Source organism: Erpetoichthys calabaricus, chromosome 7 (assembly GCF_900747795.2).
Source record: "Erpetoichthys calabaricus chromosome 7, fErpCal1.3, whole genome shotgun sequence".
NCBI classification, from domain to species: Eukaryota; Metazoa; Chordata; class Cladistia; order Polypteriformes; family Polypteridae; genus Erpetoichthys; species Erpetoichthys calabaricus.
The window spans coordinates 75436150-75453375 of record NC_041400.2 but is presented as its reverse complement, the minus strand read 5'-3'; the positions used below and the strand labels follow the sequence as shown (position 1 = coordinate 75453375).

Genomic DNA, 17226 nt, shown 5'->3' with positions numbered 1-17226 from the left:
AGCTTAAGGATGGCTTCTTTCACCTGCATGGAGAGCTCCTTTGACCGCATGTTGTCTGTTCACAGCAAAATCTTCCACATGCAAGCACCACACCTCAAATCAACTCCAAGCCTTTTATCTAATTAATTGATAATGACATAACGACGGACTTGCCCACACCTGCCCATGAAATAGCCTTTGAGTCAATTGTCCAGTTACTTTTGAGCCCCTGAAACAAAGGGATTGTGTTAAAAAAATGCATTAGTTGCCTCACATTTTTATGCAATCATTTTGTTCACCCCACTGAATTAAAGTTTAAAGTCTGCACTTCAACTGCATCTGAGTTGTTTCATTTAAAATTCATTGTGATAATGTACAGAACCAAAATTAGAAAAAAGTTGTCTCTGTCCAAATATTTATGGACCTAACTGTATGCTCCTTTCTGCTATAGGTGAGACATTGCAATGTGGAGCACAGTGTTTAAGACATTCCCTTTGGAACTGTTCGTCCTATAGGCGTACTGGTGCTGATCCATGGTAGGAGAGAGAGTTGTCTTCATGTGCCCCAGAACAAGTCTCTCAAAGCACAAAGTACAATTATTGGGGGAAACTGATGTTGGATTGCTTAGGTACTGGGATGATGGTAGCAGATTTTAGGCAGGCTGGGACAGTGGCATACACCAGGGAGAGTCTGAAGATGTCTGTTAAAACCTCTGCAAGCTGGTGAGAACAGTCTTTGAGAATCCTGCCTGAGATCCCATCAGGGCCTGCTGCCTTCTTGATATTCAGTTTTCAAAACACGTTCAACTTCATGTGTCTGCAGGGTGAAAGTGTGATTAGCTGTGGCTGGCCTGTGTGTATCGGCAGTGTCTGATCCTTTCTCAAATCGGGCAAAAAATTGGTTCAGTTCTTCAGCCAACGATGCATCATTTCCTACAGGTGGGTCTCTGCTGCTCTTGAACTTACTTATGTGCCGAATGCCCTGCCATACACGTGCTGGGTCCCTGGTGGTGAAGTGACCCTCAATCTTTCCTCTGAAGGCAACTTTGGCTGTCTTTATACCCCTTTTATAGTGGGTTGATGTTGTCTGATCAAGGGACAGTAGACTGGGATGAAGAACAGTGGCAGGTGATCTGACTGTCCGAAATGCGGGAGGGGAAAAGCTTTGGAGATGTTAGTGTACAAACAGTCCAATGTTTTCTCCCCTCTAGTAGCACATTTCACATGTTGTTCAAACATCGGAAACACAGCCTTCAGATTGACATGGTTAAAGTCACCTGCCACAATAAAAACCTCATCTGGATAAGCGCTCTTGATGTTTGTTTATAGCTGTTAGCATATGGCCAAGCGCTGAGCTAGCGTTAGCGTATGCTGGTATGTAAATTAATATGACAACAACAGCAGAGAACTCCCGGGGCAGATAGTAAGGTCTACATTTAACTGCCAAGAGCTCCAAATCTGGAGAGCAGTGGCTTTCAATAATAGCAGAGTTTGTGCACCAGCTGTTTCTAGTGTAATCACACAATCTGCCTCCGTGGGTCTTACTGGAGTCCCTGTTCCTGTCATTGCTTTGGCTAGCCTGGTCGGCTAGCTCGATAGCTGCGTTTTGGACACCCGAGTGTAGCCAGGTCTCAGTGATTATCATCACACAGCTGTCCTGGACGAGTGACCGTGATGATAAACAAAGTCGCAGTTCATCCATTTTGTTGTTCAGGGACCTGACGTTGGCAACAAAGAGACAGGGGAGCGTTGGTCTTTCAGGATTTCTCCTTAGCTGAGCAAGAGTGCTCTACTTTCACAATACACTTCTACTGTCAAACTGATTAAATTCACTGTATCATTCCATGATAATTGTTACAGGTTCCTTTCTTTTCCAGCAGGAAGCACATCATCATTACTGAAAAGTTTATACAACTCCATCAATTGACAGCACATACCGTGAAGACTTTTTGTAGTGTCTCCAATATACTATATGTCCAATGCTGTAAAAAATTGTGAAATGAATTTAGATATATTCAAAATTGAAATCTGAATGTGACAGGCCTAGTGGGAGTAAACTGTTATCACCAGAAATAGCCACCGCAAACACCTGAATCTTTCACATTTGGAAATAAAACCAGTTTGTGAGTGCACTGTCACTCTCACTCAACACAGCACAGAAAACAAAGTAAAATATCACAGATATATAATACTAGCTGTGTAAGCCCATCCTATAAAAGCCCTGGCTCCTAGAAACTATTGAAATCGTCAAAAAAAAGTTGAAATGCAGAGTCAGCGGTTTCGTTTTGCGGACGTGCTCCCCTTGCGCCGAGCAGGTGTGGGCATAGTTTTTGCCCCCCGACTTGGAGCCTGTTCACTGGGGTTTAACCCGGTAGACGAGAGGGTAGCCTCCCTCCGCCTTCAGGTTGGGGGACGGGTCCTAACTGTTGTTTGAGCGTATGCGCCGAACAGCTACTTCTTCATATCCTCAGACCACAGTTGAATCACACACTAGACCCCATGCAGTTTGCCAATCAAGAGAAGGTGGGTGTGAATGATGCCGTTCTCTACCTCCTCCACTAGACCCATTCACATCTGGTTAAAGGATGTAGTGCTGTGTGTGTGCTCCACTCTCAGAAAAATACTGAATGGCATTCACCATTCAAATATTTTGGCAGTGGCAAGATCCGGTGACTAAACTGTCTGTGTCATTGTTATTGAATATTGGCAATATGAAAGTTATTTTTTTCTAAAAGTTTCCATGTTTTCTGGATCAAAGCATTTAAAAATGAGTGTAATAAGCAGTACAATTAATCAAACATCAGTCAGCAATATATTACAGTAATGTGATCTGTGATTAGATGACTTTATAGATATGCAAAATGTAGTTTTACTTTAGCTTATGATGTGTGGGTCACAGATATGCACAAGAGAGAAGTAGGCGAGTCAAGGTTTCCGCCAAAACCAGCTTTACTATTGTGAAGACAGGAATATTCTCAAAGCATTTATTCAAATGGGAGCCATCACTGAAACACGTGCAGCATGCAAGCTGTGACAATGACCTCATCCTGTATTGCTCCCTTCTCAGAACAAAAGAACGGATAACCTTTCTGCACAAGAGAGGAGACAGAAAATGAGCGCAAGTCCAGGTCAGTAGCTGGTTTTAAATGTTCCTTGCATCAACCACCTGAAACAAAAATGGGACGACACGCCGAAACGAGACTGCCACATCTTTGGAGGACTGCTTGTCCGTTGCCAAAGCAACCTCAGGTTCGCAGCACAGCAGCATAGCAATGCGGAAACAACTACAAGCCGATCGAGATTACGCTATACGCGCCTGTCACTGATGGGTGATCCAAGGAACATTATAAATAAAGGGAACAGTATAACTTGGCCATTGACATGGCCCCAACTATACCCGTTTGCTGTGTCTGTGTATAGGAGAGTGATAGCTCCCGCTGCAATAAATAACCTTGCTGTTCCTGTTTGAAATGAATAAAGCTGGTTTTGCTAAAGTACTTGGGGTGCAAGAGAGCGACTCATGCATAAATAACTAAATAAATAAATAAACATCTCTATACAGTAATCCCTTGCTATATCGCGCTTCGACTTTCGCGGTTTCACTCTATCCCGGATTTTATATGTAAGCATCTTTAAATATATATTGTGAATTTTTCGCTGGTTCATGGGATTCAGTGGACAATGGGTCTTTTAATTTCTGGTACATGCTTCCTCAGTTGGTTTGCCTAGTTGATTTCATACAAGGGATGCTATTGGTGGATGGCTGAGAAGCTAACCAATCAGAGCACGTATTACGTATTAAATAAAACTCCTCAAATATATTGTGAGTAGGGGGGCTGTTTGCACCCCTAGAGGATACGGATGCACCTCAAAAAACGCTGCAAGACTACCTTCACATTGCTCCTGTTCTTGTGGCTGCTTTGTCGCGCGATATGCTTCCCGCACGGTGTTTCGCATACTTAAAAGACTGAACAACACCTATTGATTTTTGATTGTTTGCTTTTCTCTCTCTCGCCCTGACATTCTCTGCTCCTGACAGAGGGGGTGTGAGCAGGGGGGCTGTTCACACCCCTAAAGGATACGGACGCTCATCTAAAAAATGCTGAAAGACTACCTTCACGTTGCTCCCTTCCTTGCTGGGCTTACTTGTGGCTGCTTTGTTAAGCGATATGCTTCCCGCACAGTGCTTCGCATACTTAAAAGCCCGAACAGCATCGGTTTTTGATTGTTTACTTTTCTCTCTCTCTGACATTCATACTTAAAAGCCCGAACAGCACCTATTGATTTTTGATTGTTTGCTTTTCTCTCTCTGACATTCTCTGCTCCTGAAGCACACTCTTTTGAAGAGGAAGATATGTTTGCATTCTTTTAATTGTGAGACGGAACTGTCATCTCTGTCTTGTCATGGAGCATGTTTAAACTTTTGAAAAAGAGACAAATGTTTGTTTGCAGTGTTTGAATAAAGTTCCTGTCTCTACAACCTCCAGTGTTTCTGTGCAAATCTGTGACCCAAGCGTGACAAAATAAAAATAACCATATAACAATATGGTTTTTACTTCGCGGATTTTCACCTTTCGCAGGGGGTTCTGGAACGCAACCCCTGCGATTGAGGAGGGATCACTGTATCTAAAAATACAATATTTAATAAAATGAATTAGCCTAAGAAAGAAATGGCAGTTTTTTTTTTCTTTTCAAATGTAAAAACACAAACAGAAAAAAAATATAAGAAATAAAATAATTCAGAAGCTCAGACACAAAATTGTTCATACATACAGTATATCATATATACCGCAACCCCAACCCCTCTAAACCTAGCCTGGAATAAGTGGGCTAGAAAATAACGTGTCATCCACATGTGATTGGGAAGCAGGTTATGGGCTCGAATAAGGGTATTTATCCGCCGGATCAGGGGATGGTGCTGTCACTTAATAACTTTCTCTCTGTTGTCCTATGCAGACCATCAGAAGGAAGTTCCACCTAATTACCTCATTTCTGGTTCACTCCATATATAACATCCATCTTTGTTAGCCTGATGCAGTTCTGTATTGAGTTCCGTCTAAAGAGATTTCATATAATTTTTGCTACACTTGATTTTCAAGTATACGGGGTGGCTACCCCAAACCTTTCTCAGTGTTTTGTGTTTTCCTTTGACACGTGACATTATATTTTAAACTGATGTTTGTAAAATATGAATAAAGTGAAAAAAAGAGCAGTTGATATGTATCAGATTTTGCCATCTAATTACTGGACATTTTTTTCCAGCAATAAAAATATGGGAAAATGCCAACCAAAGGGATTATACTTGTTTGTCCAGGACCAAAGCCTATTGTTCTGTTGGTGATGATGATGATGATGATGTGGTGGTGACTTCCTGCCTTTTAAAAGCAGTTTGTTTCAAGAAACTTAATCAGAATTACAAGTCAGTATACATCCATTTTTTGCAATATTTAAGTGTTTTCTCCTACTCTTTTCTGTTCAGAAATGTGTGGTTTTGTTCAGTTACTATGTACCCAGTCATCTTAAAGTACAACAGTTGTTGGTATTTTAACCCTTTTGGGCAATCTTTCAAGCCATTTAAATGTTACATGCTAAAAGGAAAACAAATGCTTTTATTTAACCAAATGGTAATTTATATTCATGTTATGTCTATGAGAATAGCTTGATAAAAATAGCATGTTATGCAATATAACATGTGCCAAAAGTCTATTGCTGGAAACAAAGCAAAGTGGATTGCACTTTGCAAGTGGGAAAAAATATTACCTCTTAAAATCCAGATGATTTTGCCACAGATTCTGCTGATGCTGAAGAAGCCTTTCTTCTTGTTGAGCAAGCATCACCTGAAGTTGCTCTTTCTGCTTTTCCAGCTGCTGTTTTTGCTGAAGTAGTTTTTGCCTTCTCTCCCCCATTTTAGTCTTCTGGAATTGACCACATCTAGTTTCCACAACTTCACTGCTAAAATCACAAGCTTCATGGGAAGAAGGATGAACCTCCATTAGAGGATCTGGTACTCTGAAACTTCCACCAATTTGACAGGCCTCCTCATGCTTATTTATGCATTCATGTAGTGTCTCCATTTGTACTACAGGAATCTTATCATGATGCATCAAGCTGATGACATCATTGTTTTCTTGTTCAGTTCCAGTGCAAAGTACTGAAGACTGACTATGCAACCCTGACATGCTGATTTTCTGCATTCCAGGAGTACTTTGTTGCTTCGTTCCAAACGCCGCTACTGTCTTAGATGAAACATGGTCTATGTATGAACCATCTAAGGTTGCATTAGGCAGCTGAGAAGATATTTTACTTGTAAGAGAAGCCTGAAAATAAAACAGACAAGAGAATTAACACACTTATCAAAATAGGGCCCACATTATTTCTACCACTTTACTATATCTAAACTGTATCTAGCAAGTGGTGACTGGAATAGTTTTTAAGATTTCTTGAGTATTATATATTTGAATGTATCTCTATTATAAAAGAAAATCCTGTGGGATGGAATGACTAGGAGACGATATGTGATCATCACGGAAGACAAATAAAAGACCCACGAGACGAAAGAGAATGGACACGGAGCGTCTCGCGGCGATATAGAACATGAGAATCTTGCAATACACGACAACAGCTGCCCCCCACCCCCACCCCCGTTCACAACGGGAGCAACGTTATACGTCCTGCAAGAAAGAGATTTAACCACGCCCGGGACCGGAAATAAAGGGCAATTATTGTTTTTACAACGTCACACGAGCCATCATTTAAAACAAGTCCACAGACATCTAACCAAGTAGTTGTTGGATTGCTTTTGGCAGATACGCATCATGTGCTCCCAGCTCTTAAAACAACGATATGTGACAAGCAGAACAGGCAGCTCGCCAACAGCAGAAAGACAGCTGATGATCCGACGGCATACCCTTGGTGTGTGTTCAGCCAACCGCCATCCCAAAACCCCTCCCACACAACGAAATGTAACCATGCATGGGGCCGGAAATAAAGGACAAGTATTGTTTTTACAAAAGTTTTTAACATAAAAGTGAAAATAATGCATATGTAACAATTCCCATGAAAATAACAATCTCTTTAAATTGTAAATCCGTAGCACACACAGATCATGTGCTCTCAGCACATATAAAGCATATCAGGACAATATGTTCTAGATGAAACAACACAAAGATGAAAGAGCAGCGCGGAGAAAAGAGACCCAAAAGCGTTGGAGGGAAAAAAAGGCAGATAAGAGATTATGAAAGCAGTGGAATTTGAAAGGCTCAAACAAACAATGGCGCGATACACATGCAGAGAAAGGTACAGAATATGAAAGCAGTACAATTCGAAAGTATTGTAGCGTCCCAGCCAGGTTGAAGCCTTTTTTGTTTTAAGTGACTGATAGATCTGATTGAGGGGGGTGGAGTACAGCACAGAAGACTGATAGTGGGGTATTGATTGATGCGGAAAGGGGGGGGGCGAGACCCGGGGGAGGAGGGGTTGGAGAGGGTGCTAGACAGTTGTGTTTGGGGTTACGAAGTCGGCAATTGTTCAAGTAAAACTTTTGTGGCACTTTATTACGTCAGTCGCAACAGTATCAAAAAAAAAAGATAGTAAAGATCACATTAGTGCAAACAAAAGGTAATTAATCATCAGAACCAGGTGTAATTGAAAAAATAGCAGGACAAATCGAGGTCAGAAATAAAAGGCAAAGAGTAGAAAAAGTCTTTTCGCCTTCGCATCATTCAATGCACAAAACGTGGATTTACACAATAATGGACCATGCGCTATGAGAATCTGTGGTCCCACAACAGTTAAAGCAAAGACAAGTTTAATTTCAAAGAATACACAATTTGGTCAGGTATATATTTATGATGATGGAGAAGCGATGCAAATTTTAACAGGCGACAAGAAAGGTGATGTATATATTCCGCAAATAACAGACACCAAAGGAGATTGTGATATGCTATTCGTATTAAAATGTTTACAGTTTACCGTGAAAATAGCTTTGCTATGACAATTAACAAATCACAGGGACAACCATTAGAAAAAGTCGGATTATTTATTAGAGAAACAGAAACAATATTCACTCACGGGCGGTTATATGTTGCGTTGTCACAATGTGTCTCCAAAAACAGATTCAAAATTCTATGTGATCTTGAAGAAAAGGTAATTCCAAATATTGTTTTTTTTATAAACTTTTAAAGTAAAAGTGCAACTAATGAAATTGAAACAACTCCAAAAAAAAAAAAAGTTTTTAAAATTGTATATCCGATTAACCAAACAGCGGCACAGTGGCGCAGTGGGTAGCATTGCTGCCTCGCAGTTAGGAGACCTGGGTTCGCTTCCCAGCTCCTCCCTGCGTGGAGTTTGCATGTTCTCCCTGTTTCTGCGTGGTTTTCCTCCGGGTGCTCCGGGTTCTTCCCACAGTCCAAAGACATGCAGGTTGGGTGGACTAGCAATTCTAAATTGTCCCTAGTGTGTGCTTGGTGTGTGTGTGTGTGCGCGCCCTATGGTGGGCTGGCGCCCTGCCCGGGGTTTGTTTCCTGCCTTGCACCCTGTGTTGGCTGAGATTGGCTCCAGCAGACCCCCGTGACCCTGTAGTTTGGATATAGCGGGTTGGATAATGGATGGATGAATGGATTAACCAAACACAGGGGTTGGCGAGCGAAGCGAGCAGGGGGCAGAGCCCCCTAGTTTTGAATAAAACAAACAAATGTTAATTAAAAAGGATTCAAAAAATTTTTTCATATGTTCAAAGTTGAAGGAAAGATCTCATTTTGAGACTGGGACACATTATACAGAATTTAAATAAAATGTTTAGTCTGTTTTCATAGATGTCACATTAATTAAAAATATATTTACCTTTTAAATCTTTGCAAAAACATGCTTCTAACTAAAGTGAAAAACAGAACTGATCCACATATTAAATTATAAAAGGGCAAAGTCAAAATTTGCTTTATTCTGATGCACATATTTTTCAAAGACAATGTATAATACTCTATTTATTGAATAGGCATGAGACAATAAACTTATCCCACAATACAATTCATACTGCTCTTCTGGCTTTTTTTTTTTTAAATATTGTAACGAAAATTGAGCTGGACAAATTGAGGCATACACCAAACAGCAGTTAAGTCCAAACCAAATATGCACTAGAATATTTTTGCATTATTGTACATAAATTACTATCTCAAAAATAAAAAGCCATTATTCTGCTGATGAAATAAACAAGCTGCAAATGACCAAAGACAATGGAGTACAACACTCTAAATTTTAAAAAGAAAGTATTTGATTAAAAACCTTTGTTTACACCAATGGTTTGGTTGGTTGGGTGAACCAAGTGCAATTAGAAATGGGATAAAAAAAAATATCACAGGATGCTGTCTATCCCTTCAGACTTTTATTTTTTTGGTATTACACCGTGAACAAAACACTTGCTCAAACAGATTTTTTTTTCCTCACACGCTTGACACACAGTGACCTGAGCAGCCTGATAAAGTGACATTCGTTCAAAGGGGGTAGGGTGAGTGGTGTGGGGTGGCACAGCATGGTATGATTCAGTGACATTATATTGAAAAGCTGTCCTCAGTGTAAGTTTACATGGTGTGATTCAGTATCACTCGATTGAAATGAGCAGCAGGTTTCCCCACATTAAACTGTAAGGAGCAGTGGGGTGCAGGACTATACACATACATTCGATCAAGGAGCAATCCTCCGTGAAAGTTTGCACTGTGTGATTGAATGACTTTCAGTTGGGGTTTGGGGTTAGGTTACAGTAAACTAGGGTCTCAACGTGAAAGCAGCAGCAGCATGGCGTAGCACAATACAAATACTTTCAGCAAAGAGAACTGACATAGGGAGAACATTCAGCAGATAGCATTCCGTATATGGCAATTAAACCATAAAAGTGCATGTTGTAATGCTTTAAAGTTATACTAAATAGTACTTACAATCAGCAAATGCGTTGTTTTCAATAGAGTCAAAATGTGACTCAAGGTTTTTATATTCTGTATCCCTAGCATTATGGAACTTTTTAGGACTTCCTCCCTTGCATGTTCTTTTATTCTTGAAGAAAACGACGAAGTTTCACTAGTACAAACGTTAAGTTTTATTTCACATTAATAAAACAATCCACATGCAGTCTCACAGAAATTTGTGGGTAATAATGCATAAAAATGCGTAATGATGAGCTATTGCATAAGCAATATATTTCCTGTCTTTTACACACTGCTGTGACATATAGTACAAGTTACCAATCATGGGCTACACATCATTCTAAAGGTCTGACATTCAGCTATCCAGTGGTAATGAGCGTTTCACTATATGTAGTGTGACATAGGTGATATCTTTGATAAAAGCAGAGTGCTAAAGAGAAAGTCGAGTGAAAGAAAGGAAGCTTACAAAGCTAAAATGAAAACAAACTCACTCAGAATAACATGCAAGATGTCTGGAATGGACTGGGTATAATTACTGGACTCAAGCAATCAAGGTCTCAGGAGTAAGAAGTGGATGTGGACATGGACAAAGTTAATGGTCTGCACCAATTTTTTAATAGATTTTCCCTACCAAGTCAACTGGAATGATAAGTGATGAGTTCACATCTGATCATCAGTACAGGCTGTCCAAAATCCAAAGGCCAATTAATGAGACAACTGAGGAAGCTACACACAGGAAAAGCTATGAGACCAGATGGAGTCAGTCCTTGAGTTCTTAAAGCCTGTGCTTACCCTCTGTAACCTGTTCAGTCTGTCCCTAAGGCTTCAGAAAGTGCTGCTGCTGTGAAAAACATCCTGCATTGTTCCTCTTGCAAAAAAAGCTGGCACTTCTTCATCTAATGACTAAAGACCAGTGGCACTTACATCTCACATCACGAAGACCTCTGAGAGGCTGGTCCTAGACTAGCCCTCTTGTGGTAGACCACTTGGACCTGCTGCAGTTTGCTTATCAGACAAAGACTGGCGTGGAGGATACAATTATGCATCTGTTCCAAAAGGCTTACTCTCATTTGGACAAAGACGGAGGCACTCTGAGGATTACACGTTTTGATTTTTCCAGTGCCTTCAGTACAATCTGTCCATTTTTGTTAATGGGTAAGCATAGAGATACTGTATGCTGTTGAATGAGCCTATAGTGTCCTGGATAATGGACTATCTGTTGGGAAGACAGTAGTTTGTGAGACTCAAGGACTGTTTCTCTGATATGGATGTAGCAACAATGGAGCACCAAAAGGAACAGTCCTGTCTCCTTTTCACTTCACTCTGAACACCTCTGAATATAAGTCCAAGTCATGTCACTTGCAAAATTTCTCAGATGATTCTACACTTATAAGGTGTACTGATAAAGGGACAAGACATAGTATAGGAGTCAGGTGGACAACTTTCTTTCTTGGTGCAAAGAGAATCACCTTCATCTTAACATTAATAAAACGAAGAAACTGGTTATTGACTTTCAACATTATTGCTTTTGACCGTTGTGGGTTTATTGCAATATACACTAACAACTTTGAAATATGACAATACTTCACCAACAGGACACCTGATACAAATGTGGTTTACAACGAAAGACTGTATTCTGGGAAGTAGAATCTTCCGGTTGTTCTGTTCATGGGAAATGCCTCATAAAATAACTGACACCAGTTGGCAACCATCCATGAATAGTTTTGTGCTGTTCCTTCAGTTCCATTACTCATCCAGCATCCCTGAACATCTTCCACTGTCACAAGCTGTGTCTCTCCGCAATCCACTGAAGACCACTTATTTCCAAGGTCATCTCTGCTCAAGAGTCTTCACCTGCATTCATGAACCTTCACAGGTCTATAAAGCAGGTCTGCAAAGTGTACTGTGAATAATAGTGGGGATTATGGAATGCATATTTCAGCAAACCTGTGTGACAGGTCACTGTCTATCATGAATATAGCCCCATCCACCTTCACAGTAATTTACTGACTACTACAATTTTAACATAAAATACATGCATTGCAGTAATATGATATGTTTTGTGTGTTGATTAGGAAAAATTTCATTGTACTCTATACACCTAACGATAATGACCCAATCTTCTTCTTTTCTTCTTTTTCTTTCGGCTGCTCCCGTTAGGGGTTGCCACAGCAGATCAACTTCTTCCATATCTTTCTGTCCTCTGCATCTTGTTCTGTTACACCAATCACCTGCATGTCCTCTCTCACCACATCCATAAACCTTCGCTTAGGCCTTCCTCTTTTCCTTTTCCCTGGCAGCTCTATCCTTAGCATCCTTCTCCCAATATACCCAGCATCTCTCCTCTGCACATGTCCAAACCAACGCAATCTCGCCTCTCTGACTTTGTCTCCCAACCGTCCAACTTGAGCTGACCATCTAATGTACTCATTTCTAATCCTATCCATCCTCGTCACACCCAGTGCAAATCTTAGCATCTTTAACTCTGCCACCTCCAGCTCTGTCTCCTGCTTTCTGGTCAGTGCCACCGTCTCCAAACCATATAACATAGCTGGTCTCACTACCATCCTGTAGACCTTCCCTTTCACTTTTCCTGATATCCGTCTGTCACAAATTACTCGTGACACTCTTCTCCATCCATTCTACCCTGCCTGCACTCTCTTTTTCACCTCTCTTCCACAATCCCCATTATTCTGCACTGTTGATCCCAAGTATTTAAACTCATCCACCTTCGCCAACTTTACTCCTTGCATCCTCACCATTGCACTGACCTACATCTCATTTATAAACATGTATTCTGTCTTGTTCCTACTAACCTTCATTCCTCTCCTTTCTAGTGCATATCTCCACCTCTCCAGGGTCTCCTCAATCTGCTCCCTACTATCACTACAGATCACAATGTCATCAGCAAACATCATAGTCCACGGGGACTCCTGTCTAATCTCATCTGTCAACCTGTCCATCACCATTGCAAATAAGAAAGGGCTCAGAGCCGATCCCTGATGTAATCCTACCTCCACCTTGAATGCATCCGTCACTCCTACCGCAGACCTCACCACTGTCATACTTCCCTCGTACATATCCTATTATATACTTCTCTGCCACTCCCGACTTCCTCATACAATAGCACAGCTCCTCTTGAGGCACTCTGTCATATGCTTTCTCCAGGTCCACAAAGATGCAATGCAACTCCTTCTGGCCTTCTCTAAACTTCTCCATCAACATCCTCAGAGCAAACATTGCATCTGTGGTGCTCTTTCTTGGCATGAAACCATACTGCTGCTCACTAATCATCACCTCGCTTCTTAACTTAGCTTCCAATACTCTTCCCATAACTTCATGCTGTGGCTCATCAATTTTATTCCCCAGTTACTGCAGTCCTGCACATCCCCCTTATTCTTAAATATCGGCACCAGTACACTTCTTCTCCACTCCTCAGGCATCCTCTCACTTTCCAAGATTCCGTTAAACAATCTGGTTAAAATCTCCACTGCCATCTCTCCTAAACACCTCCATGCTTCCACAGGTATGTCATCTGGACCAACGGCCTTTCCATTTTTCATCCTCTTCATAGCTGTCCTTACTTCCTCCTTGCTAATCCGTTGCACTTCCTGATCCACTATCTCCACATCATCCAACCTCTTTTCTCTCTCGTTCTCTTCATTCATCAGCGTCTCAAAGTACTCTTTCCATCTGGTCAACACACTCTCCTCGCTTGTGAGTACATTTCCATCTTTATCCTTTATCATCCTAACCTGCTGCACATCTTTCCCAGCTCGGTCCCTCTGTCCAGTCAATCGGTACAGGTCCTTTTCTCCCTCCTTAGTGTCCAACCTTTCACACAACTCATCTTACCCCTTTTCTTTAGCCTTCGCCACCTCTCTCTTTACCTTGCGCCTTATCTCCTTGTACGCTTGTCTACTTTCTGCATCTCTCTGATTATCCCACTTCTTCTTTGCCATCCTCTTCCTCTGTATACCCTCCTGCATTTCCTTATTCCACCACCAGGTTTCCTTTTCCTTCTTCCACTTTCCAGATGTCACGCCAAGCACAATTCTTGCGGTCACCCTTAATACATCTGCTGTAGTTTCCCAGCTGTCTGGTAACTCTTCACTGCCACCCACTGTCTGTCTCACCTCCTTCCTAAACTCAACCTTGTGGTCTTCCTTTTTCAACTTCTACCATTTGATCATTGGCTCTGCCCTCACTCTCTTCCTCTTCTTGATCTCCAACGTCATCCTAAAGACCACCATCCTATGCTGCTTAACTACACTTTCTCCTGCTACCACTTTGCAGTCTTCAGTCTCCTTCAGATCAACTCTTCTGCATAGGATGTAATCTACCTGTGTGCATCTTCCTCCACTCTTGTACGTAACCCTATGTTCCTCCCTCGTGTTAAAATATGTATTCACCACAGCCATGTCCATCCTTTTGGCAAAATCCACTATCCTCTGACCTTCTTCATTCCTCTCCTTGACACCATACCTACCCAACAACTCCTTGTCTCCACTGTTCCCTTCACCAACATACCCATTGAAATCCGCTCCAATTACGACTTTCTGTCCCTTGGGTACACTGTTCATCACTTCATCCAACTCACTCCAAAAATCTTTTTTCTCACCCATTGCTCACCCAACTTGCGGTGCATATGCACTAACAACATTCATCATCACACCTCCAATTTCCAGCTTCATAATCATTACTCTGCCTGACACTCTTTTCACCTCCAAAACACTCTTGACATACTGTTCCTGGAGAATAACTCCTACCCCATTTCTCCTCCCATCCACACCATGATAAAACAATTTGAACCCACCTCCGATCCACCTGGCCTTACTCCCCTTCCATTTAGTCTCTTGCATGCACAATATATCAACCTTCCTTCTCTCCATCATATCTGCTAACTCTCTCCCCTTACCAGTCATACTGCCAACATTCAATGTTCCTACCCTCAGTTCCACTCTCTTTACTTTCCTCCTCTCCTCCTGCCTCTGGACATGTCTCCCCCCTCTTCTTCTCCTTCGGTCAATATAATATAAACGATAATGACCCAATAAAACAAAATATAATGTAAAGCTACTTCACTGTGAAACCATCCAAATTTAAGCATTTTGTTTTTTTGATTTACACATCAAACATTGCTCTAACAATGGCTGTCCTTTTATTTCTTGCCTGAATGCCTTACAAACCCAATAGCTGTGGGTCTGACTGGATCTACAAAACTAGGTTCGAAACAAATCAACCCCCACCCATGAGAAAGAGAGCTAGGCCAACAGAGTAAATCTTTTAACTAGTAAAAATAATTAAATAGAGAAATTAATAAATTAATACAAATAAATAGAATAAAAAATACCAGTATTTTTCAATAATGTAGTAGATCTTGAAGTGAATCGGTTTATTAAAGACAGTCATCAATATGGTAAATTCTGCGCATCATAGCTAGGAACAGAAATATATCACATGGCAAAGCTATTCACTTAGGCAACCTGTAGCAACCCTTTTCGCAACCAAGGAGATCATGACCTACTGGAAGTAGCACATGGCCAAAAAATGGGTCACAACCCAGTGGTTCAGAAACACTGCAGTCGATTAACCTTATTTTAAAAAAAAAAAAAAAAAAAAAAGACAAAGAACTCTTGGGAGTGGTTTAGGTGTTTCTCATTTTCTACAATGTATTTTGTTACTGGGTTATTCACACCACTTTCAGTCATTTTCCTGGTTGTCTGTTTGCTAACAAAAATGTTATTGTTTAAAAGCTACTGCAGGCAGGCGCTAAATACACTGCTAGAAGATGAGTTATTTTCCAAGTCTGGTGTCTCTTTCAGACGGAGGAAAGTTTTCTTCTGTAGAAACAGCTATTACTTTACTACATTCAAGGTTTTTTCTGTTTAAGATCATGATTCTGCCAAGTTTGAATTTTAGGATGCTATGCAGTGTCATATTTGTGCAAAAAACAGCCCATTGCTTTTGACAAAAACTGAGCCCAAAAGCATCATTAGAGAAGAGAATCTCCATCTGCTTTGTTTCAGTTTCCTTCATCCTTTTGGACAAACCCAAGAAGGCATGACAGTGAGAGTGTTTTTAAGTATGGCTTTTGTTTTTCCAGACATACGATGAACCAAATGTTTCCATATGCTTATATTTTTACCAATTCTTTGCCATAAGCTTCTTAGTAGACCGCCTAACTAATATACAGTACATCTTTCTCAGATGATCACTTTTGAAGGACATTTTTAATATATTATCTTAGTGATTGGCTAAAAGTGATGCAGTGAGAGTATTACAAATAAAATTGATCCCTTAGGTTTAAAAGTCAAGTCGGAGGTAAAGAATTTACGGTTAACTACTGACTCTGACCTAAATTTTAAATAAGCATTAAATAATCTCACCTCATCCAAAAGTTTGGAATGTTTGTCCTCTTACACCCCAAGTCATAAACTAAGATCTTCAAATGAAGGTCTGCTTATAATTCCAAGAGCCAACCTGAAATGAAGTGGCAAGGCGTCTTTTTGTTGTTATGAACCTAAAATCTGGAATACTTTACCAATAGAAATTCGCCAGGTTAATACTGTAGAATTGTTTTTTTAAAAACTGCTAAAACCCCATTATTTTAAAATATCCTTTTTTGTAGCTACATTTAAGTTATATCTGTATTAGTCTATATGGGCTTTGAATTATCATTTTCCTCTGGGTTATGCAATTTCCTACTAATCTGTACTATTCTCTGCAGTCTTTTCCGGTTCTTCTGTGGTGCTGATCAGCACCACCACCACCACCTGATCAAGGTACCAAGCTGCTCCCCTGCGTTTATAGATTGAATGGTGGATGTCCCAGATGTCCACATGGCCACTATCATGTTCAACTTCTTCCATGTGAAGCCTGAAAACCATAAGGACTGATTCAGAACACCAATGTTAGGTAAAATGCCCAGTGGGGGCTGGGTAGTCTTTTGACCTTAGAACCCCTGAAGATTTTTTTTTTTTTTTTTTACCCCAGCCTAACTGGATTTTTTCTTTATTATTTTCTGTTCTCCTGGTCATTCAACGTTACATTTTTCTTTGTTACATACTGTATAATATTCTTGCCTAATATCTTGTTTGTTTATGTTTGATATTAACTTCCTTTTATGTAATTTTGCAAAGCATTTTGACTTGCATTGTTTATATGAAAATGTGCTATATAAATAAATGTTGTTGTGTGATTTTTAAATTATTTCTTTATAACCTGCTGTGTTCTGGGTGATGTTTTAAAGCACTGAACAATTTTTACAACATTTCCTATGCAGTTATTTATTTCAGCTTAATTCAGAATGTTTCATCAACTTAGTGATGTAG

General features: G+C 40.5%; 1 protein-coding gene across 3 annotated transcripts in view; it reads right to left on the bottom strand.

Annotated features, from left to right (window-relative positions):
• The window catches only part of kiaa1328 (KIAA1328 ortholog), a 427478-nt gene that overhangs the window by 218105 nt on the left and 192147 nt on the right, over positions 1 to 17226 (bottom strand). For all 3 annotated transcript variants that reach the window (XM_051930087.1, XM_051930086.1, XM_051930088.1), the window contains one exon: positions 5739 to 6295. In XM_051930087.1, coding sequence (XP_051786047.1) covers positions 5739 to 6295 — 557 coding nt within the window. The remainder of the gene's footprint in view (positions 1 to 5738; positions 6296 to 17226) is intronic.